At 43.1% G+C, this 23,755-nt stretch overlaps 1 protein-coding gene across 4 annotated transcripts; it reads right to left on the reverse strand.

Moving 5' to 3' along the window:
• Nucleotides 1-10,093: 10,093 nt before the first annotated feature.
• LOC139575744 (E3 ubiquitin-protein ligase TRIM39-like) lies at nt 10,094-23,699 on the reverse strand. 4 transcript variants are annotated; one of them, XM_071400992.1, is made up of 7 exons: nt 23,591-23,699; nt 22,992-23,056; nt 19,865-19,959; nt 19,069-19,182; nt 18,266-18,746; nt 17,742-18,126; nt 10,094-11,115 (listed from the first exon to the last, which is right to left on the reverse strand). In XM_071400992.1, exons 3-7 carry the CDS (start codon nt 19,900-19,902, stop codon nt 10,571-10,573), a joined length of 1,563 nt encoding a protein of 520 aa, XP_071257093.1. In that variant the 5' UTR covers nt 19,903-19,959; nt 22,992-23,056; nt 23,591-23,699; the 3' UTR covers nt 10,094-10,570. The 4 variants fall into 4 exon arrangements, with proteins under 4 accessions (XP_071257093.1, XP_071257095.1, XP_071257094.1 ...); XM_071400994.1 differs by having other exon boundaries at nt 19,598-19,959; XM_071400993.1 differs by having other exon boundaries at nt 19,492-19,959.
• Between the last annotated feature and the right edge of the window lie 56 nt (nt 23,700-23,755).

The raw sequence follows: 23,755 nt of genomic DNA on the forward strand, positions 1-23,755 counted from the left end.
CAATACCTCTGTCTTGATTCTTTAGCATAGTGAGAGACGGTGCAACCTGAGTTATGTGACCACACAACCCTTTTCTATTCATAATCAACCCTTTATCATTACTTTTACGAACTCCCACATTCTCTAACACCCAAATAGTATCACTTCTACTGTGGTGTTTCCTACATCAATTCCTTCGGTGTGGTGTCTGTAAAAACATTCATATTTTCCTTCAACCACGGTACCTCTGTCTAATTGAGGTACAGTTAATTCAGTTCTAATGTTATAGGCATCACAATCATTGTCTCCCAACATGGTCTCATTCAACATAGTTTTACCCCTAGTGCTTACCCAGAGCAATCCTATATTCTATGTCACACAAGGGAATAGAATACTTTCTATTGGTACAATGGTCATTTTTCCAACTTACAGTTTTTAAATGATGACAGTTCAGAGACTATTAAAAGATCAGACAAATGTGATTTCCTACACAAAATACAATTGTCCATTCTGTGTTTGTTTGCCATATACTTAGCCCATTTGTACCACTCGTTCTTCACTACTTCTTCTCGTGTGCTGTCCTTGAGTGGTTCTAATATATCTAATTCTGTCGCTTTTTCAATGTTCTTATCTTGAGGTAGATCATTAGAGTTTATCAGAAAGTTCCAAATGTCAGTAAAAAACTCTCCTGACTCTGATGTCTCAGGTTGCTTTGTGGGTACAGTGATCTGCTTGGTAAGGGAGGTCGATGTCATCTTAGCGGTAGCTACTGTGGTCGTCACAGCAGCCGCCACCCTTGTTGTTGTCACAGGTTCTTCCTGTTCAGATGCAGGGGTAGGATCAATCTTAATGACCGTGGTGCTACTCCCTTCGGTCACTGTTGTTCTTGTTATTTCAACTATTAATTCTTCACCTTCAACTGGTTCAATCTGATTCATGATGAGCACCCTCTCGTCTTTCTCTTTGATTAATGTCAGGTCACATCCTTTCGGGTCCCAAACGACTTGTCCCTTTGTTTGGTGACGTGTCCATCCACAGAGGGCCATCTCCAGTAAGGGTTTGATCCTTATGATTGAGATAGACTTCAGTTCTCCTGCTTCTGTTATAAATTGAGGTGGAACAGAGATTCTAACCTTGTCAGTCTTTTTGGATTGTTCGGCTGATTCCTTTCTTCTCTTCCTGCTTCCACCATACATCTTGATTGTGCATTAGTCTGTTGTTTCTATACTAGCATTCACTATTACTTCTGTTATGTCAATGTCATTATTCTTTTGTTGTTCTAACTTCAATTGTCTGTAAAGGAGACCATTCAAAAGTTTAAAAGTCAATTGTGGGGAAATCCCCATTTTCTTCAGCTTGCAGGACTTTTCCTCCTCTTTCTTCACCTGAGGCTCCCTCCTCAGGCCGGACTTAACTTCCATCTGGAAGGTTTCAATTTTTAGGGAAAAGATGTTCTCATTCTGTGCCTTGTGAGGCCTCTCCTCCTCTTCTGGGTGCATTAGTCGGTGCACTTGTCGTATTTTGGCTTTCACTTGATTTGCTGTTTTCTTGGCTCCTCCCTGGCGTCTCAATCGTTTCCGCTGCTCCTGCTCCCTCCGGGCTCCCTCCTGGTGAATCAGCATCCTCTGTGTCCTCATCTCTATGTGGTTGTATCATTCTCCCTGTTGGGACTCGTGTGCAGTGGTTTAGATGATACCACGTCTTGCTTCCTTTCACTTGGACTGCTGTTTTTGTGGCTGTTGCCACCTCGTAGGGTCCTTCTCTCCTCGGTTGATCCCACTTCCTCCGGAACACTCGAACGTAGACTAGATCTCCTGGTATCACTGGAAGAGGTCCTTCTGGTCCCCTTGGATCATCAGACGCGGAACCTCTCGTCCTGGTTCAGGTTTCTGCCTTCTTTCTGTGAGGCATTCATACTTAGAGACTTATGGCCTCTGTTCTATGATTACACCATACATCCTCTTACTTCCATCACTCATCACACAACAAACTGACATTCCAGCTGAAGCTGGCGAACCCCTCTCCTTCTGTTTTCCTAGACATAAGACTTGGAAAACAACAGACAAAACATAACAGCATTGACAATGTTATGTGTTATGCATAAATATATTCATGCAAACTGAAATCTGAGACCATGACAATTCCCACTCTCTCTTTACCTGACTCTATGCCTCCAGGATACTTTTCTGCTGGACTCCACAAAAATAAAAGCCCTAAAAAGCTTCCTCATGCTTCCACCCAGTCTTCCCCTTTCGGCCCCAGGTTCTGAGAGGTGTTCCCAAATCATGTCAATTTTTACTTAGTTTCCCATTTGCTCCATTTCAACTGATAATCATGTGCATAACCTACAATTAACATTATCTCTTCTTGAATTAATTCAACACTGTATATGCGTTCATATCAATCCCTTTAACATGTTTGTTTAGAGTATAATATCCTATCATCTATTCTTTTTCACATGATGCATAAAAAAATGAAACAAGTAGCCCCCAAACTCAACCCAGTATGTCTATAGTGGAATCTAGTCTCTCTCTCTCTCTCTCTGATTCCACGTCCTCTGTCATGGTGTTTTCAAGCTCACCCTTTATTCAGCTGGACCTCACTTCTCGTGAGACTTATGTACCCACCAAAGAGAAACATGAAGAACTTTACCACTGCAGTGTTGTAAGAAGTATACCACCAGCCTGGTGTATCTTGATGTACACTCAGTCTCCAGAATGCAGCCCAAGCCCTTCCATTTCTGGCTGTTTTTTTTTTTTTTTCCTGAGGACATACACACTAACACATGGGTTATTCCCTGACAACAGACTTCCTTCTTATAGCAAGATCACTAAATCTTAATTTTTAATAACAGCCCTATGTAAACATTCTGCCTCAAATACCTGGCCTTCTGCCACAGAAATATTCATAATGATAGTCAAATGATTGTCCCTACAGCAACTGCTGTAAAATAACATATAATCATTCAAGCGTCTTCCAGTTGGATTAATATCCAATCCTAACAAAACTAAGTTATAAGTTTCTTAAACTTTTGCGCTAATGCTCAAAATGCCACCACTTATTCTTTTTACCATATCTTTAGATATGTGAATTGTTCTATTTACTTTTAGAATTGTCCCTATATTTTACACAGCCAGCTGTCTTTCCTTTTCTGTGAATTATCTCTATTTTTATACATAGTTTCTAGAAATAACACCCCTTCACTACCATTACCTTCTTTTATGAGTCCCCTAACCCATAACTGCCATTGTTTGATACATACTTAAAACATCCTTAAGTCAATTTATATATCATTTATATCAGTATCAGTCCCTCCTCAGGAACATATACACAACCTTATGTTCCTCAAAACAAAAATAAATTGACCAAATGAGAAAAAGAGAAATAAAAATTATAATAATTACACATTTGCAATAAATTACCACTATTTGTAATGTAATTAAACCTGGAGAAAACGTCCATCCGTGTCATTCTATGCCCATGTTATTATTGGTCTCTTTCTTCTTCATTCTTGGGTATCATCGCACAACAGACTACCTTTTTATTCAATCAAACATTACAATTTATCATTACAATTCCAATGACATTATAAAACAAAAGAAACAAAAAACCTTTAATCAAATATTCTGGAAGTTTTGTCAACCTCCTTGTCTCAGGATTAGATTCCAGAGCGGCCCTAGGCCTATTAAATTTAAACAGTTCTATATCTAAATAACTAAACAGTTCTTTTTTAAATACATTTTCCAACCCAATATTCAGAATAACAGTCCTTAGTGTTTACTTTAACTCAAATTTGACCTTATCTATTCAATACACATCATCCCTTTAATAATTAACATTTATACTAAACACTTTTATTACCAGTATTATCTATTTTCCCAATAGCCCTTTTGTCTCAGTTTTGCTCTCATGAGTGGCCTGGTAATAAAAGTTCAATACCCCAATTCCTTTAATTCATAATTCACCCTGGCCCATATCATTTCAACATGTCTATTTTTAGATACAGTTCACAGGTCATCAGACACAGTTGTCCCTCACTATTCAGTCGATTAGGGTGGGTTTGAGCTCCACACCCACTTGTAGTGATATTCTCTCCCATGCCTTAAAGCATTCTGACGTCACCTTTTATGATAACTCCCTTATTCTACTGGTGATCTCTCAGATGAATTACAGATTATGTATTTATCAACAAAACCCTCACAGAAACCCACACTCCAATAAACCCTTTGGAGTAACTTACATCACTTTTTATATGCAGAATGAACAAAGCACATTTGTGTATTTACCCAAAGACCATAACCCCAAGGAACTGATAATTTTACCTATGAACACATGTTATATCAAAAAACAAAAATAAAAAATAAACCTATCTGAATAACTTATTCAATTTAAGGGTACAACTCTTCATAATTTTCCCAGGGACATAATAGATTTTCAAAGTAATTATACATTTTGAATAGAGTCTTGTGTCTTTTAATCATTTTAAAATTAAATCCCACCTAAATCCCACCAACAATTTCTAGTAAAAGGTGATCAGTCTTTCACAGGAAATTCTTAGGAATCAGGGCATTTTGACACCATTAAAATGTTTCCACTCCCCTTTCTTTAGGAACAACTTAAATACATTTTTCAAAAAACAATTCCATCATTCTGCATACCCAATTTGAAACTGAATTGGAAAAAACCCTTCCAATAAATCTACTAATGCATATTCATTCCCAGTACATGGTGCACTTACTAGTGAACCATAGCCAATAGCACACAGGGACTGGACTCACTTATCCAGAACTCCAAAGTTGTAGCCTTATCCAGATATTTTTATAGCAGCTGACTTTAATTAACTGCTTTCCACAGTAATACAGTCTCCAATGATATTTTGACCAGAGAAGATTAAACCCTTTTTTTTTTCCTGGAAAAGAAAGTATACATATCGTTTATATTCACAATGTTACCTTTTAAACAGCAAATAGTTTTTATTCCATAAACGACTTAACATTTTTCAGAGAATGACGGTATAGAATGTCTAACAATTAAAATTCCATCTGTACTCTACTATATGTCAAGTCAAACGTGATCTAATACTTCTTCTTGACCACATATAAACTGTAATCTCTATGAACCACTCATTGTTCGCTCAGAGACAATACACCGCCAAGTAAAAATTCCATTCTCACTAACCTCAAACCGATTAGTTGTTTGTTATTTTGACAAGGAAATAAACTCTCGTATATCGGCATTTCCTGCTACCGCACTAAGTTCTAGTGTCACCTTACACTAATTTTCCCCATAACCCGCTATATCCATATTCAAAACAGGAGCTATTTTCTTATTCGTTTTTAGATATTGTCAATAGTTCTACTAATCACCCGCACGTCTGCGAGGACGAGTGAAACCACATTTGTCTTTTATAGTAATGTATTTTCTGATGATAGAATGTTACCGGGTAATGGCGTCCCCCATTATCCAGTTTTTTCATATTCAATCCGAATTCGGTAGAACTAATGTGCGCGTCTTTCAGTGACTCCATGGCTTTTTTAAATCCCTCTATGCTAGGGAGAAACAATCATTTTTGTTTTCATGCCACTATTTATTTATTTATTTTTCCTAAATACTCCCATGTATTATACACCTTTTATTTATTATTTTTCCGAGGTAGAGCTAATCTCCTTTCCAATTAATTTGTCACATCACTTAATTTCTCTTATCAAAGCCTACTCTTTATAGTACAGACATTATTTCTGAATACTACAGATGACTTAATGTCTTATTCTAGTACAGTACTTCAAATATCACTGTGTTTTTCCCTTTACAGATATCATTATTAATTCATTTTATCCGTTTGGTTTATTCTATTCTTATAGCTCTAATCAATTTTATGATTACATTTACATTACATTTAAGTCATTTAGCAGACTCTCTTATCCAGAGCGACTCACAAATTGGAAAGCTCATATACATTCATCCTGGTCCCCCCGTGGGAATTGAACCCTCAACCCAGGCGTTGCAAGCACCATGCTCTACCAACTGAGCCACACAGGTCCACTGCCCGCTCCGTTAAGATCTCTATCTAACGTCTTACTTTTACCTTTATTTATTTATTTTGTCTATACTTTCTTACCTCTTCTCTATATTCTTATTGTTTGATCATATGGTCAATTTACTAGTGAGGCAAGCCTCAGTATTTTTTATACCCCTCTCTGCCCTTCAGACTATTCCTAGACCGTAATTTCTGTGACCACAGAGTGACTAGCACCTGTTTTTTCCCCTTACTCCGTTTACACTGTTTATGAATTCTTAATGTGTCCTGGATTTTACCTATTTATCACTCTTTATCTTAGCTAACTTAGATTCGTTTTAACGTTATAGTACAATTTCAGTTTATTGGCGATTCTGTTTTCTCTTTTGTTACCCACTTCCTATTCGTATTATACTATTCGGTTAACACCTTTTTAAGTATTTTTATTTATTATTTGTTTTGACACCTTTTTGTTATTCTTACCGCGGTCTCTTACCATTTTATCACATCAGTGTTTTTATCCTTGCTTATAACTTATTTTACTTCGATGTTTCTTAACTTCTTTCCCTCTGCCTAATAGCAGTTAACGGCACCCTTCATCAACTCTACTCTGTCACAGGAGAGCTGCGCGCTCCCTTTTCTGGACGTTCTGCCTACACACACACAACTTGTCTTTCCTTCCTAATGTTCTATTTTTACACAGATCCACTCATTTCTTACAACATTCTCATTCATCCTTTTTATTTTTCACCTGTTCATTCAATCCCTTTGTTTTTACCTCAAAACAACTTAGTCTTTCTTTATTGACTTAATTCACTTCCTCCTACATAAGCCTAGACTGCTAAGATTTCTACAATATGACGAGACTACTGTCTAATCGGATCAGCTTGTCTTCATATCCTATTCACCCCCCCAATACTGATCTTTTCTTCTATTATTAGAGTAGTATTGTGGCGTGACCTACTGAATTACAAAACCCTGTTAGCTAGACAAAGCGGTTTTTTATTCGCAGGATTTCTTTTGCATTTGAACGCTGCACAATCGGGCCAACGTTTTCCTGCGTCCTAAATATTTCACCTGTACAGTCCTCTTTTCAGAGCGTTAACCATGAATATTTATTTAACTACTGATTTATGTTTTGACCGTATAAGTTACTTTTGCAGTTGAACGCCGCACAATCGGGCCAACGTTTTCCTACAACCTAAGATTTCATCCGTTCAGTCCCCCTTTCTGGGGCGGTAGCCATGAAATATTTATTTAACTACTGATTTATGCTTTGACCGTATAAGCTACTTTTGCAGTTGAACGCCGCACAATCGGGCTCACGTTCTTCCTGCCTTCTAAATATTCATCCGTTCAGTCCCCCGTTCTGGGGCGGTAGCCATGAAATATTTATTTACTAAATATTCACCCATAGATTCTTTTGCCGTGAATATCCCACCCATTCAGACCTCTTTAAAAATGTTCCTTTTTTAAAGAGCGGTATCGTGGCTTCCTAACTACTTATTTATGCAGTTCTCTATTACTTTTAGAGCCGTTATTCATAAGTAACCTGTCCAAGCATTCCTTCTACTAATTTTATTGAAGAGGTATCACAGGATTTTCTACCTACATTATCTGTTTTGACCGTATGGGCTGTCCCACATTATAGCCAACCATCTCAGCCAGATGCGCAAACAACCGCATCATTTAAGCTACACATTCGAACGGTCTGATCTGAATGAGCGCATGCATGCCCACTCTACATCTAACACAAGCAAAGTTCACAGCACCTATTCACTCAGTCTCTATACATGCGCATACATTTATATTTAATACAATTCCCCTAATTACACATACATGCAAATTCATTGAATTTAAAAGTTCTTTTGTATTTACTGGTTTCATTTTAGGAAATTTGAAAGAGAGACTTACGTGGCGCCCCTCTCGCTGAGACAGTATCTCTGAAGCAATCTTACACAAACATTTCAACTATTGTAAGAACTTGCTTACCTTCTTATAGTTGGGCGGCCACCCTTGTTTGTCAGATTGTCCAAAGAAACTATCTCCAGCCCTGAACGCCATTCCTCAGTCCCTGTCCCTCCTGGCTCAGCTCGCCAAATATGTCGTGGAAAATCATTTCAAATACAACGCTTACCAGAACTTGTAAAATCAAACATGCTTTTTATTACAATTGTATAGCCAACTGGCATGTCCCCGCGGAACACCCACACTCAGAAGTCCAGTCCTTTATATTTATACCCACATAGTATTATGTCCATCCCCTATGCAAATGAAGTTTCCTTTCTGAAGTCATTCCCCACCATTATCCTTTAGTTCAAGCTTCCTACTTGTTCACGCCCTATAACGCCATCTGCTTTCAATTAGTTTATAATGGTGGCTGGACCCCCTATCTTAGTGTGTCCAATTCTCTTAGGCGCCTACATGTCTGGTCTCATGCACTTAAGGGAATCAGCAGACTATATATCTAGGTGTCCAATTGCCCTAGGCGCCTACGTGTCTCTGGTATGTGTCCTGAGTGGAATTGTCAGACTATGTGTCTGTTCTAGCATTAGTGTGTCCAGTTGCCCTTTGTTCTGCTCTCCCCTATCCTTAGTGTGTGCAATTGTCTTAGAAGTCTATTTTTAATGTTCAGCTAGCTTATACATCTATGTGCTGTCCTATACATCTCATTTTACTCCTACACCCTCAGATTCCATCCACCTCTACCCAGCAGTTCCTCAGTCACATTAACAGTGTCTATCTGAGTGAAGTCTGATCTCTCTCGGGAGGCTGGAGATCGATGGGATGTGATGATTCTAAGATAAGAAAACTCTAGGTGGCTAATCAATGATGCTAACAGCCCACCCTGCTAAGCCCAGCATGAACCCAACTGGTTCTAGGTGTGTGTGTGTGCAGAAACCAAATGGCAATATCTTAAATCTTGCTTGAAAAACACTCTTCCAATAAGGGTTTTAATTGAAGGTTGACTTGAGGATGTGATATGTTATCCTCATCTGTATTCTCAAAGCTTTATAACAACATTACTACAATGTTGCTCCGGTGAGCAGTAAGCACATTATTGCACTTAATGGACTGTAGGGAAACACCGCCATCTTGTGGCTGTACATTGACATAGAAAACCTTCCTTCACTACTGCTGATGGTCGATTGTCTGAAACTACAGGTAACTAACTAGTGCTCGACTTGGACTGAAATAGGTGTCGGTACTCATTTTGGGTGCCGGTACTGTTTATATTTAGGTGCAGGAACTCCAAAATACTTTGGAGCTAATATTCTATAAGAGGTACAGGAGCTCAAGTAGAACAGGTGTCGGTACTCAGCTCAGGTGAACTCCTGCCCAAGTCAAGCACTGCAGGTAACTGCCAAAATAATGGAAACACTTGAGTAAATGTGGGATACAAAGAATATTGAAAGCAGGTGCTTCCACACAGGTGAGGTTCCTGAGTTAATTAAGCAATTAACAGCCCATCATGCTTAGGGAGGGTCATGTATAAAAATGCTGGGCAGGACATTATTTTGGCTACCATCGCTATGACCCAGAGGATGACAATGCCCCCATCCACAGAGCACGAGTGGTCAGTGAATGGTTTGGTCACTGAATGGTTTGGTCACTGAATGGTTTGGTCACTGAATGGTTTGATGAGCATGAAAACGATGTAAACCATATGCCACGGCCGTCTCAGTCACCAGATCTCAACACAATTGAACACTTATGTGAGATTCTGGAGAGGCACCTGAGACAGCGTTTTTCATCACCATCAATAAAACATAAAATGATGGAATTTCTTGTGGAAGAATGATGTCGCATCCCTCCAATAGAGTTCCAGACACTTGTAGAATCCATGCCAAGACACGTTGAAGCTGTTCTGGCTCGTGGCACAAGGCCCTATTACATCTCTTTATGTTGCTGATTCTTTCATTTGGTCAGTTACCTACATGACTGATGCTGAACTGACTGCTCATTTCAAATCAACGTTTACTGTCATATTCACAGGATACAGCGTAGTACACAGGGCGATGAAAGGATTTCTTGCAAGCTCTCCTTCTAGTTCAACAGCAAAAAAAGTATTCAACTAAAGTATAGTAAGAAGCATCATCACGCAGGACAGTATTTAATTATTATAGTAAGTCATGTAATAATGTAATTGCAGGGGTTTACTGAACATATGACAGTGCATACAGACCTGGGCTTCCTGTGGTATTTAGTGAACTGTTTTCATTCTTCCCAATGTCATGTTACATCAGGAAGAAGAATGTGGATCTCATCCACTAAGATGATATGGTCCACAGAGATAGATGGACAGGTAGGTCTTATTGGATTACATTATGAGACTGTGATTTACTATGTTAACACATGAAATGATAACCTTATCCACAAAATAATTTAGTTCTGCATTAATAACTGCAATTGAATGATTACATTATCAGGAAAAGTTATTGCATTATAAATGTAAAATGTAAATAAATTATCTGCTGATTTATGTAATATGTATTACATTACAATTAATTATTACATTACCTGGTCGCTATTACATTAGCAGTTAACAGTATTTCAATGTTTGGTATAAACCAGTCAGTCAGTGACATCTACAGGAGTGATGACCAGTGGGGTTGAGTTTTTACCACTGTAATTATTACCAGGGCTGAAGAATGGATAGAGTTTCTCAGTGAAGGTGTAGCCAGTGTATGAGTGGATATGAGACCTGGCCTCCACATTGTAGAAGCAGACCTGTCCCTCCTTATAATCCACAAACACCCCCACCTTCTGGAGCTCCTCTCTAAGGAAGATGGGGACAGTGGGGACAGCGCCAGCCCAGTACTGTCCATTCCTCAGCATCACAGTCCAGTATCCATCCTCAGGATTTAGGTAAATCGTCCCCTTCATGTTGATTGACTTCGTGGCCACTCCTAAAGACCAGCCAGTCTTCCCCTTCACCTGCACCTCATAGTAGAATCTCCCTGAGGAGAAGCCCTCCTTTCCCAGGACACAGACAGAGATATCAAACCTCTCTGGGTTGTCAGGGAGATCCTGCCATACATCTCCAAATATAACTTGTTTCCTGTCTTCAGACAGGATTAGTTGGGGATGTGCTGTATCAGGATCTAGAGTCACATCCACTGTGGAGAGAAACATACACTTTATTAGAATTAGAAAAAATCAGTGGATATAGAACATAAATCTGGGAAACCGCATTTTACCGTATAATACATTATTCTCTGACATATGGCTATTTTGTGAATGGTCTGACATCTAAACTATTGTAATAGTGTATTCATGTAGCAGCCTAGATGGAGTTAACATACAGGACTGTTGAGTCTAACTGAAGAGTAACGTACAGGACTGTTGAGTCTAACTGAAGAGTAACGTACAGGACTGTTGAGTCTAACTGAAGAGTAACGTACAGGACTGTTGAGTCTAACTGAAGAGTAACGTACAGGACTGTTGAGTCTAACTGAAGAGTAACGTACAGGACTGTTGAGTCTAACTGAAGAGTAACGTACAGGACTGTTGAGTCTAACTGAAGAGTAACGTACAGGACTGTTAAGTCTAACTGAAGAGTAACGTACAGGACTGTTGAGTCTAACTGAAGAGTAACGTACAGGACTGTTGAGTCTAACTGAAGAGTAACATACAGGACTGTTAAGTCTAACTGAAGAGTAACGTACAGGACTGTTGAGTCTAACTGAAGAGTAACATACAGGACTGTTAAGTCTAACTGAAGAGTAACATACAGGACTGTTGAGTCTAACTGAAGAGTAACATACAGGACTGTTAAGTCTAACTGAAGAGTAACGTACAGGACTGTTGAGTCTAACTGAAGAGTAACGTACAGGACTGTTGAGTCTAACTGAAGAGTAACATACAGGACTGTTAAGTCTAACTGAAGAGTAACATACAGGACTGTTGAGTCTAACTGAAGAGTAACATACAGTACTGTTAAGTCTAACTGAAGAGTAACATACAGGACTGTTGAGTCTAACTGAAGAGTAACATACAGGACTGTTGAGTCTAACTGAAGAGTAACGTACAGGACTGTTGAGTCTAACTGAAGAGTAACGTACAGGACTGTTGAGTCTAACTGAAGAGTAACATACAGGACTGTTGAGTCTAACTGAAGAGTAACGTACTGGACTGTTGAGTCTAACTGAAGAGTAACGTACTGGACTGTTGAGTCTAACTGAAGAGTAACGTACAGGACTGTTGAGTCTAACTGAAGAGTAACGTACAGGACTGTTGAGTCTAACTGAAGAGTAACGTACAGGACTGTTGAGTCTAACTGAAGAGTAACGTACAGGACTGTTGAGTCTAACTGAAGAGTAACGTACTGGACTGTTGAGTCTAACTGAAGAGTAACGTACAGGACTGTTGAGTCTAACTGAAGAGTAACGTACAGGACTGTTGAGTCTAACTGAAGAGTAACGTACAGGACTGTTGAGTCTAACTGAAGAGTAACGTACAGGACTGTTGAGTCTAACTGAAGAGTAACGTACAGGACTGTTGAGTCTAACTGAAGAGTAACGTACAGGACTGTTGAGTCTAACTGAAGAGTAACATACAGGACTGTTAAGTCTAACTGAAGAGTAACATACAGGACTGTTAAGTCTAACTGAAGAGTAACGTACAGGACTGTTGAGTCTAACTGAAGAGTAACATACAGGACTGTTAAGTCTAACTGAAGAGTAACGTACAGGACTGTTGAGTCTAACTGAAGAGTAACGTACAGGACTGTTGAGTCTAACTGAAGAGTAACGTACAGGACTGTTGAGTCTAACTGAAGAGTAACATACAGGACTGTTGAGTCTAACTGAAGAGTAACGTACAGGACTGTTGAGTCTAACTGAAGAGTAACGTACAGGACTGTTGAGTCTAACTGAAGAGTAACGTACAGGACTGTTGAGTCTAACTGAAGAGTAACGTACAGGACTGTTGAGTCTAACTGAAGAGTAACATACAGGACTGTTGAGTCTAACTGAAGAGTAACGTACTGGACTGTTGAGTCTAACTGAAGAGTAACGTACAGGACTGTTGAGTCTAACTGAAGAGTAACGTACAGGACTGTTGAGTCTAACTGAAGAGTAACGTACAGGACTGTTGAGTCTAACTGAAGAGTAACGTACAGGACTGTTGAGTCTAACTGAAGAGTAACGTACAGGACTGTTGAGTCTAACTGAAGAGTAACGTACAGGACTGTTGAGTCTAACTGAAGAGTAACATACAGGACTGTTAAGTCTAACTGAAGAGTAACATACAGGACTGTTAAGTCTAACTGAAGAGTAACGTACAGGACTGTTGAGTCTAACTGAAGAGTAACATACAGGACTGTTAAGTCTAACTGAAGAGTAACGTACAGGACTGTTGAGTCTAACTGAAGAGTAACGTACAGGACTGTTGAGTCTAACTGAAGAGTAACGTACAGGACTGTTGAGTCTAACTGAAGAGTAACGTACAGGACTGTTGAGTCTAACTGAAGAGTAACGTACAGGACTGTTGAGTCTAACTGAAGAGTAACATACAGGACTGTTGAGTCTAACTGAAGAGTAACGTACTGGACTGTTGAGTCTAACTGAAGAGTAACGTACAGGACTGTTGAGTCTAACTGAAGAGTAACGTACAGGACTGTTGAGTCTAACTGAAGAGTAACGTACAGGACTGTTGAGTCTAACTGAAGAGTAACGTACAGGACTGTTGAGTCTAACTGAAGAGTAACGTACAGGACTGTTGAGTCTAACTGAAGAGTAACGTACAGGACTGTTGAGTCTAACTGAAGAGTAACATACAGGACTGTTAAGTCTAACTGAAGAGTAACATACAGGACTGTTAAGTCTAACTGAAGAGTAACGTACAGGACTGTTGAGTCTAACTGAAGAGTAACATACAGGACTGTTAAGTCTAACTGAAGAGTAACGTACAGGACTGTTGAGTCTAACTGAAGAGTAACGTACAGGACTGTTGAGTCTAACTGAAGAGTAACGTACAGGACTGTTGAGTCTAACTGAAGAGTAACATACAGGACTGTTGAGTCTAACTGAAGAGTAACGTACAGGACTGTTGAGTCTAACTGAAGAGTAACGTACAGGACTGTTGAGTCTAACTGAAGAGTAACGTACAGGACTGTTGAGTCTAACTGAAGAGTAACGTACAGGACTGTTGAGTCTAACTGAAGAGTAACGTACAGGACTGTTGAGTCTAACTGAAGAGTAACGTACAGGACTGTTGAGTCTAACTGAAGAGTAACGTACAGGACTGTTGAGTCTAACTGAAGAGTAACGTACAGGACTGTTGAGTCTAACTGAAGAGTAACGTACAGGACTGTTGAGTCTAACTGAAGAGTAACGTACAGGACTGTTGAGTCTAACTGAAGAGTAACGTACAGGACTGTTGAGTCTAACTGGCAAAATTATTTTCTGATCGTTTCAAGATCTAAAATATAAAAGGTAACACTTTACTTGAATGGGGTATACTTAAGACATTTATAACATCTTTATGAAACCAGTCATAACACCATGAGTGTTGAACTATCATTCATAAGAACCTGTTAACAATACTATCTAATAACCTACTGTAACGGATTTCCTCCTCCTCTTCATCCGAAGAGGAGGAGCAGGGATTCGACCAAAATGCAGCGTTGTGATTTGACATGATATTTATTAAACAAGGAACGAAAACGAACTTCACTTGAATAACTAACAAAATAACAAAACGGAGTAGACAGACCTGGACATGCGAACTTACATACAACGAAGAACTCACGAACAGGAAAAATGACTACACAAAAGAACGAACGGACAAACAAACCGAAACAGTCCCGTGTGGCGCGACAAACACAGACACAGGAGACAACCACCCACCACCAACAATGTGAAACCACCTACCTTAATATGGCTCTCAATCAGAGGAAACGTAAACCACCTGCCTCTAATTGAGAACCATATCAGGTCACCCAAAACCAACATAGAAACACATAACATAGACTGCCCACCCAAACTCACGTCCTGACCGACTAACACATAAAAATAACAGAAAACAGGTCAGGAACGTGACATAACCCCCCCCCTCAAGGTGCGTACTCCGAACGCACCACCAAAAGTCTAGGGGAGGGTCTGAGTGGGCATCTGACCACGGTGGTGGCTCAGGCTCTGGGCGAGGTCCCCACCCCACCATAGTCAATCCCAGCTTACGTCTCCCCCTCCGAATGACCACCCTCCCATTACACCCACTTAATTTAAAGGGTAACATCGAAATAAGGAGCAGCACCGGGACAAGGGGCAGCACCGGGATAAGGTAGCTCAGGACAGAGAGGTAGGTCAGGATAGAGAGGTAGCTCAGGATAGAGAGATAGCTCAGGATAGAGGGGCAGCTCCGGACTGAAGGGCAGCTCCGGACAGAGAGACAGCTCTGGACTGAGGGGCAGTTCTGGATTAATGGCAGCTCCGGGCTGAGGGGCTGCTCATGGCTGGCTGACGGCTCTGGACGCTCATGGCTGGCTGACGGCTCTGGACGCTCATGGCTGGCTGACGGCTCTGGACGCTCATGGCTGGCTGACGGCTCTGGACGCTCATGGCTGGCTGACGGCTCTGGACGCTCATGGCTGGCTGACGGCTCTGGACGCTCATGGCTGGCTGACGGCTCAGGACGCTCATGGCTGGCTGACGGCTCAGGACGCTCATGGCTGGCTGACGGCTCAGGACGCTCATGGCTGGCTGACGGCTCAGGACGCTCATGGCTGGCTGACGGCTCTGGACGCTCATGGCTGGCTGACGGCTCAGGACGCTCATGGCTGGCTGACGGCTCAGGACGCTCATGGCTGGCTGACGGCTCTGGACGCTCATGGCTCACTGGCGGCTCTGGCAGATCCTGGCTCACTGGCGGCTCTGGCAGATCCTGTCTGGTTGGCGGCTCTGGCAGATCCTGTCTGGTTGGCGGCTCTGGCAGATCCTGACTGACGAATGGCTCTAGCGGCTCCTGACTGACGAACGGCTCTGACGGCTCGGGACAGACTGGCGGCTCTAATGGCTCGGGACAGACGGATGGCTCAGACGGCACTGGGCAGACGGATGGCTCAGATGGCACTGGGCAGACGGATGGCTCAGATGGCGCTGGGGAGACGGATGGCTCAGATGGCACTGGGCAGACGGATGGCTCAGATGGCACTGGGCAGACGGATGGCTCAGATGGCACTGGGCAGACGGATGACTCAGATGGCACTGGGCAGACGGATGACTCAGATGGCGCTGGGGAGACGGATGGCTCAGATGGCACTGGGCAGACGGATGGCTCTGGCCGGATGAGGCGCACTGTAGGCCTGGTGCGTGGTGCCGGAACTGGAGGCACCGGGCTAAGGACACGCACCTTCAGGCTAGTGCGGGGAGCAACAACAGGGCACACTGGACTCTCAAGGCGTACTATAGGCCTGGTGCGTGGTACCGGCACTGGTGGTACCGGGCTGAGGGCACACACATCAGGGCGAGTACGGGGAGAAGGAACAGTGCGTACAGGACTCTGGAGACACACAGGAGGCTTGATGCGTGGTGCCGGAACTGGAGGCACTGGGCTGGAGACACGCACCACAGGGAGAGTGCGTGGAGGAGGAACAGGGCTCTGGAAACGCACTGGAAGCCTGGTGCGTGGTGTAGGCACTGGTGGTACTGGGCTGGGGCGGGGAGGTAGCGCCGGAAATACCGGACCGTGCAGGCGTACTGGCTCCCTAGAGCACTGAGCCTGCCCAACCTTACCTGGTTGAATGCTCCCCGTCGCCCGACCAGTGCGGGGAGGTGGAATAACCCGCACCGGGCTATGTAGGCGAACCGGGGACACCATGCGTAAGGCTGGTGCCATGTATGCCGGCCCGAGGAGACGCACTGGAGACCAGACGCGTTGAGCCGGCTTCATGGCACCTGGCTCAATGCCCAATCTAGCCCTACCAGTGCGGGGAGGTGGAATAACCCGCACCGGGCTATGAACACGTACAGGAGACACCGTGCGCTCTACTGCGTAACACGGTGTCTGCCCGTACTCCCGCTCTCCACGGTTAGCCTGGGAAGTGGGCACAGGTCTCCTACCTGCCCTCGGCCCACTACCTCTTAGCCTCCCCCCAAGACATTTTTGGGGTTTCTTCATGGGCTTCCGTGCTAGCCGCGTACCTTCATATCTCCGGTTCCTCTCTCCGGTTGCCTCCGCTCTCCTTACTGCCTCCAGCTGTTCCCATGGGAGGCGATCCCTTCCAGCCAGGATCTCCTCCCATGTGTAGCAACCCTTGCCGTTTAACACGTCCTCCCATGTCCATTCCTGTTTAGTATTCCACTGCTCGAACTTACGCTGCTTGGTCCTGGTTTGGTGGGTGGTTCTGTAACGGATTTCCTCCTCCTCTTCATCCGAAGAGGAGGAGCAGGGATTCGACCAAAATGCAGCGTTGTGATTTGACATGATATTTATTAAACAAGGAACGAAAACGAACTTCACTTCACAGACACAGGAGACAACCACCCACCACCAACAATGTGAAACCACCTACCTTAATATGGCTCTCAATCAGAGGAAACGTAAACCACCTGCCTCTAATTGAGAACCATATCAGGTCACCCAAAACCAACATAGAAACACATAACATAGACTGCCCACCCAAACTCACGTCCTGACCGACTAACACATACAAATAACAGAAAACAGGTCAGGAACGTGACACCTACTACTACCTTAAAAAATAAAAACTGTCACTTTAAGGAGTCATTATTGTCATACGAACCATAGTCCATGGTCATATTCTTCAGGTTTCTTCTCACATACTCAGCCTCTCTCTGTTGCTGTGGGTCTGAGATGAGAGTAGCTGTGATCTTATTCAGATCAGCAGTTCTGATGTCCACCAGTTCTTTCTCAAATGTTGCCTCTTGTTTTAACACAGTATATTTTTTACTGAGTTCACGAACAACATGTTTAAGCTCAGAGTTCTCCTGCTTCAAGTCTGAGTAGAACTTAGAGATGTTCTTCACTTCAGAGAGAAGAGTTTTAGTTTTAGGGTTCTTCTTCAGATCAGAGAGTCCCTCATCAGAATCTTCTTCCTCCTCTTTAACTTCCGTCATCTTTTTAGAGACACTCTCTCTCTCCTCCTCCTCAGTCTCCATAGTCTCCTCCTTAAGAGAAAACATGAAACACACAGTTCAGGTAATATAATACATTCACACTTCAGTTCGTCTCATTCTAATAGTGTTATAAGTGCTTGTAGATAAGTGTTTGTAGTCATTTCACATAGTGTATTGTTAATGACAGCACCTCTTTGATCCTCTCTGTCTGTCCAGCATTGCCTTGGTGACCTTTGTGTCCCCCGTCTCCAGTGACATCAGCCAGGATGTGTCTCTGCAGTGCTGGGACAGTGTAGTGCTGCCTGACGTGGCTCTCACAGTAGGAGACAGTGCAGGTCAGACAGGACTTCACCGCTCTGAGCTTCTGTCCAGAGCAGATATCACAGGCCACGTCCCCAGGACCAGCATAGCCCAGAGCAGGGAGGGCAGGACTGAAGCCTGCCTGCTGGAGGCCCTGGAGCAACCTGGCCAAAGCTGGGTTAGTGCAGAGCACAGGCCGGACTCTGGATCTCTTACTGCATTGGAGACACACATAGTCTCCTGCAGGGCCGGGCTGGACCCAGTATGTGCTGATGCACTGCCTGCAGTAACTGTGTCCACAGGGAATGGAGACCGGGTCCCTCAGCACCTCTGAACACACAGAGCATCTGAACCGATCCTCAGTCAGCAGACTGAGAGAGAGAGAGAGAGAGAGAGAGAGAGAGAGAGAGAGAGAGAGAGAGAGAGAGAGAGAGAGAGAGAGAGAGAGAGAGAGAGAGAGAGAGAGAGAGAGAGAGAGAGAGAGAGAGAGAGAGAGAGAGAGAGAGAGAGAGAGAGAGAGAGAGAGAGAGAGAGAGAGAGAGAGAGAGAGAGACTGAGTGAGTGAGTGAGTGAGTGAGTGAGTGAGTGAGTGAGTGAGTGAGTGAGTGAGTGAGTGAGTGAGTGAGTGAGTGAGTGAGTGTGGGGTGTATTTTTTTATTTATTTTTTTTTAAGCTACTCATTTCAACACTCACCTCAGATCAGGGGTCAAGGGTTCTCTTTTAAAGTTAAAGGGTGGCTCCATTGACCTGGCACTGTTCATAGAGAGACAGCTGGGAGCAGGAGACTCCATTAACTCCCGCTTGGCTCTGCAATTATATTATAGTTATAGTATAATTATAGTATCTGTAGTGATATCATCACATTATCTTCTGTGTTGTCTTAAAGTGAAAGCAGATGAAACTAAACACATTCATCAACAGTGAAATACAGTAAACTGCCAAAACAAAGGAAACCCTTGAGTAAATGAGGGTTCTGGCGGCTCTGTTATGGTGTAGCGTGCATTTTCCTGGCATGTGATGAGGTCCACTCAACCCCTTAGAAGGCAAGGTAAACGCCAATAAATACACAGCCATTCTGATCACCTTCAACATCAGACTCCCCTCTCTCTGACTCACCTCCTGCTCAGGACTCCAGGATCTCCCTCAGACAGCCTCTCTCTCTGACTCGCCTCCTGCTCAGGACTCCAGGATCTCCCTCAGACAGCCTCTCTCTCTGACTCACCTCCTGCTCAGGACTCCAGGGTCTCCCTCAGACAGCCTCTCTCTCTGACTCACCTCCTGCTCAGGACTCCAGGGTCTCCCTCAGACAGCCTCTCTCTCTGACTCACCTCCTGCTCAGGACTCCAGGGTCTCCCTCAGACAGCCTCTCTCTCTGACTCACCTCCTGCTCAGGACTCCAGAATCTCCTTCAGACAGCCTCTCTCTCTGACTCACCTCCTGCTCAGGACTCCAGGATCTCCCTCAGACAGCCTCTCTCTCTCTGACTCACCTCCTGCTCAGGACTCCAGGGTCTCCCTCAGGCTCCATCCAGTCTAATGTCTGATTTAGACTATGGACTGCTCAGACAGATCTCACTCAGAAAACCTAGCCAGTAAACATAAACAGTTATGTCTATATATACAGTTGTGGCCAAAAGTTTTGAGAATGACACATTTTAATTTCCACAAAGTTTGTTGCTTCAGTGTCTTTAGATATTTTTGTCAGATGTTACTATGGAATACTGACGTATAATTACAAGCATTTCATAAGTGTCAAAGGCTTTTATTGACAATTACATGAAGTTGATGCAAAGAGGAAATATTTGCAGTGTTGACCCTTCTTTTTCAAGACCTCTGCAATCCGCCCTGGCATGCTGTCAATTAACTTCTGGGCTACATCCTGACTGATGGCAGCCCATTCTTGCATAATCAATGCTTGGAGTTTGTCAGAATTTGTGGGTTTTTGTTTGTCCACCCGCCTCTTGAGGATTGACCACAAGTTCTCAATGGGATTAAGGTCTGGGGAGTTTCCTGGCCTGGGACCCAAAATATCGATGTTTTGTTCCCCGAGCCACTTAGTTATCACTTTTGCCTTATGGCAAGGTGCTCCATCATGCTGGAAAAGGCATTGTTCGTCACCAAACTGTTCCTGGATGGTTGGGAGCAGTTTCTCTCGGAGGATGTGTTGGTACCATTCTTTATTCATGGCTGTGTTCTTAGGCAAAATTGTGAGTGAGCCCACTCCCTTGGCTGAGAAGCAACCCCACACATGAATGGTCTCAGGATGCTTTACTGTTGGCATGACACAGGACTGATGGTAGCGCTCACCTTGTCTTCTCCGGACAAGCATTTTTCCGGATGACCCAAACAATCGGAAAGGGGATTCATCAGAGAAAATGACTTTACCCCAGTCCTCAGCAGTCCAATCCCTGTACGTTTTGCAGAATATTAGTCTGTCCCTGATGTTTTTCCTGGAGAGAAATGGCTTCTTTGCTGCTCTTCTTGACACCAGGCTATCCTCCAAAAGTCTTCGCCTCACTGGGCGTGCAGATGCACTCACACCTGCCTGCTGCCATTCCTGAGCAAGCTCTGTACTGGTGGTGCCCCAATCCCGCAGCTGAATCAACTTTAGGAGACGGTCCTGGTGCTTGCTGGACTTTCTTGGGCGCCCTGAAGCCTTCTTCACAACAGAGGAAGAACAATGATTTCAAGCACCACCCTCCTTTTGAAGCTTCCAGTCTGTTATTCGAACTCAATCAGCATGACAGAGTGATCTCCAGCCTTGTCCTCGTCAACACTCACACCTGTGTTAACGAGAAAATCACTGACATGATGTCCCTAGAATTTCTAAGCAAACAGCTGGAGGCAGGGCTTTCTCCTATAGAGCTCAATTTTTATGGAATGGTCTGCCTACCCATGTGAGAGACGCAGACTTGGTCCCAACCTTTAAGTCTTTACTGAAGACTCATCTCTTCAGTAGGTCATATGATTGAGTGTAGTCTGGCCCAGGAGTGTGAAGGTGAACGGAAAGCCTCTAGAGCAACGAACCGCCCTTGCTGTCTCTGCCTGGCCGGTTCCCCTCTCTCCACTGGGATTCTCTGCCTCTAACCCTATTACAGGGGCTGAGTCACTGGCTTACTGGTGCTCCTCCATGCCGTCCCTAGGAGGGGTGCGTCACTTGAGTGGGTTGAGTCACTGACGTGATCTTCCTGTCTGGGTTGGCACCTCCCCTTGGGTTGTGCCGTGGCGGAGATCTTTGTGGGCTATACTCGGCCTTGTCTCAGGATGGTAAGTTGGTGGTTGAAGATATCCCTCTAGTGGTGTGGGGGCTGTGCATTGGCAAAGTGGGTGGGGTTATATAGTGCCTGTTTGGCCCTGTCCGGGTGTATCATCGGATGGGGCCACAATGTCTCCTGACCCCTCCTGTCTCAGCATCCAGTATTTATGCTGCAGTAGTTTATGTGTCGGGGGGCTAGGGTCAGTCTGTTATATCTGGAGTACTTCTCCTGTCTTATCCGGTGTCCTGTGTGAATTTAAGTATGCTCTCTCTAATTCTCTCTCTCTTTTTTTCTCTCTCTCGGAGGACCTGAGCCCTAGGACCATGCCTCAGGACTACCTGGCATGAGGACTCCTTGCTGTCCCCAGTCCACCTGGCCGTGCTGCTGCTCCAGTTTCAACTGTTCTGCCTGCGGCTATGGAACCCTGACCTGTTCACCGGACGTGCTACCTGTCCCAGACCTGCTGTTTTCAACTCTCTAGAGACAGCAGGAGCGGTAGAGATACTCTTAATGATCGGCTATGAAAAGCCAACTGACATTTACTCCTGAGGTGCTGACTTGTTGCACCCTCGACAACTACTGTGATTATTATTATTTGACCATGCTGGTCATTTATGAACATTTGAACATCTTGGCCATGTTCTGTTATAATCTCCAGAAGAGGACTGGCCACCCCTCATAGCCTGGTTCCTCTCTAGGTTTCTTCCTAGGTTTTGGCCTTTCTAGGGAGTTTTTCCTAACCACCGTGCTTCTACACCTGCATTGCTTGCTGTTTGGGGTTTTAGGCTGGGTTTTTGTACAGCACTTTGTGATATCAGCTGATGTAAGAAGGGCTATATAAATACATTTGATTTGATTTGGTCCTTTTGTGGCAGGGCTGAAATGCAGTGGAAATGTTTTTGGGGGATTCAGTTAATTTGCATGGCAAATAGGGACTTTGCAATTAATTGCAATTCATCTGATCACTCTTCATAACATTCTGGAGTATATGCAAATTGCCATCATACAAACTGAGGCAGCAGACTTTGTGAAAATTAATATTTGTGTCATTCTCAAAACTTTTTTGCCATGACTGTACAGTACAATATAAGACTATCTATAAGTAGTTTTATACAGCATTGTATCTTAGTAATCATGCATTATGTCACCCTTTATAAAGCACAGTTGTTTTTTATCAACAAAATGTTATGTCACGTTTGGTAATGGATCCTATAGTGAGCAGTTATTTCACCCTTTATAGAGTATTACATAAGCTCATAGATGACTTGTGAATCATCTATGTAGTGCTTAAAGACTTTACATATGTTATATAAAGCCTTTATAAGTGTTGTTAGTTTAAAGAGGAACCCTGCCTTCTTACCTGATCACATAAATCACCTGTCGTAGCGATGTGAACTAGGCCCCGTGTTCACGTTTTCAACCTCTCTGAAAAAGAGAACCCAATGTCAAACAGGAAGAGGCTGTATGCGGAAGCTGGCTGGTTGCTTAATGTAAAAAATAAATACAAACTTTCAAGAATTATATATTTTTTATTTCTTTACTTCTACAGATATATCATTGCCATTTAGAGATATTTGTAAGTGGTGTTACATGTAACCCCCTTAGAAATATGTGTTCCCCCATACAATTCAGGCCTAGTGAGAGACCTATACTGAAACCCCCTTACTCTCCTGAAAACGACAGAATACAGCCAAAATGTACTGTATTTCATTCATACTGTAGTCACTTTACACAGTACATCAGGTAAACAAATAAAACATTTCAGTGGTATTTTTCACCAGAACTTTATCAGAACAATCAAATATGTAACAGGTTACATAACCTAGGCCAACACTGTACGTCTAACACAGTGGTTACATACAGCACACTGTTCATGGAATAAAGTAACGATAATACGTGTTTCTATAACACTTTCAATTATGAAGAAAACATTAAATGCGATTATTGCATCTGACTTACCCAATCTTTGCAAACAATTGGAACAGGAGTATCGAACTGTGCGCCCTCTAAAATGGTGTGTGTTGTAACTTTTACTTTTACTTTCAGTATAACCGCTAGAGACCAAACTACATTCTGAAAACTGCTCTACTGCTGGGTAGACCTATTGTAGTACAATGCCACCAT

Source organism: Salvelinus alpinus, chromosome 5 (genome assembly GCF_045679555.1).
Source record: "Salvelinus alpinus chromosome 5, SLU_Salpinus.1, whole genome shotgun sequence".
NCBI lineage: Eukaryota > Metazoa > Chordata > Actinopteri > Salmoniformes > Salmonidae > Salvelinus > Salvelinus alpinus.

What these genes read in the sequence shown, in the direction of transcription:
- LOC139575744 (XM_071400992.1), bottom strand. Translation starts at nt 19,902, where the DNA reads ATGGAGCCTGAGGGAGACCCTGGAGTCCTGAGCAGGAG. An exon ending in AGACAGAGAGGATCAAAGAG is followed by an intron (nt 18,127 to 18,265) that starts GTGCTGTCATTA and finishes TTTTCTCTTAAG; the next exon opens with GAGGAGACTATGGAGACTGA. An exon ending in GAATATGACCATGGACTATG is followed by an intron (nt 11,116 to 17,741) that starts GTTCGTATGACA and finishes TTCTCTCCACAG; the next exon opens with TGGATGTGACTCTAGATCCT.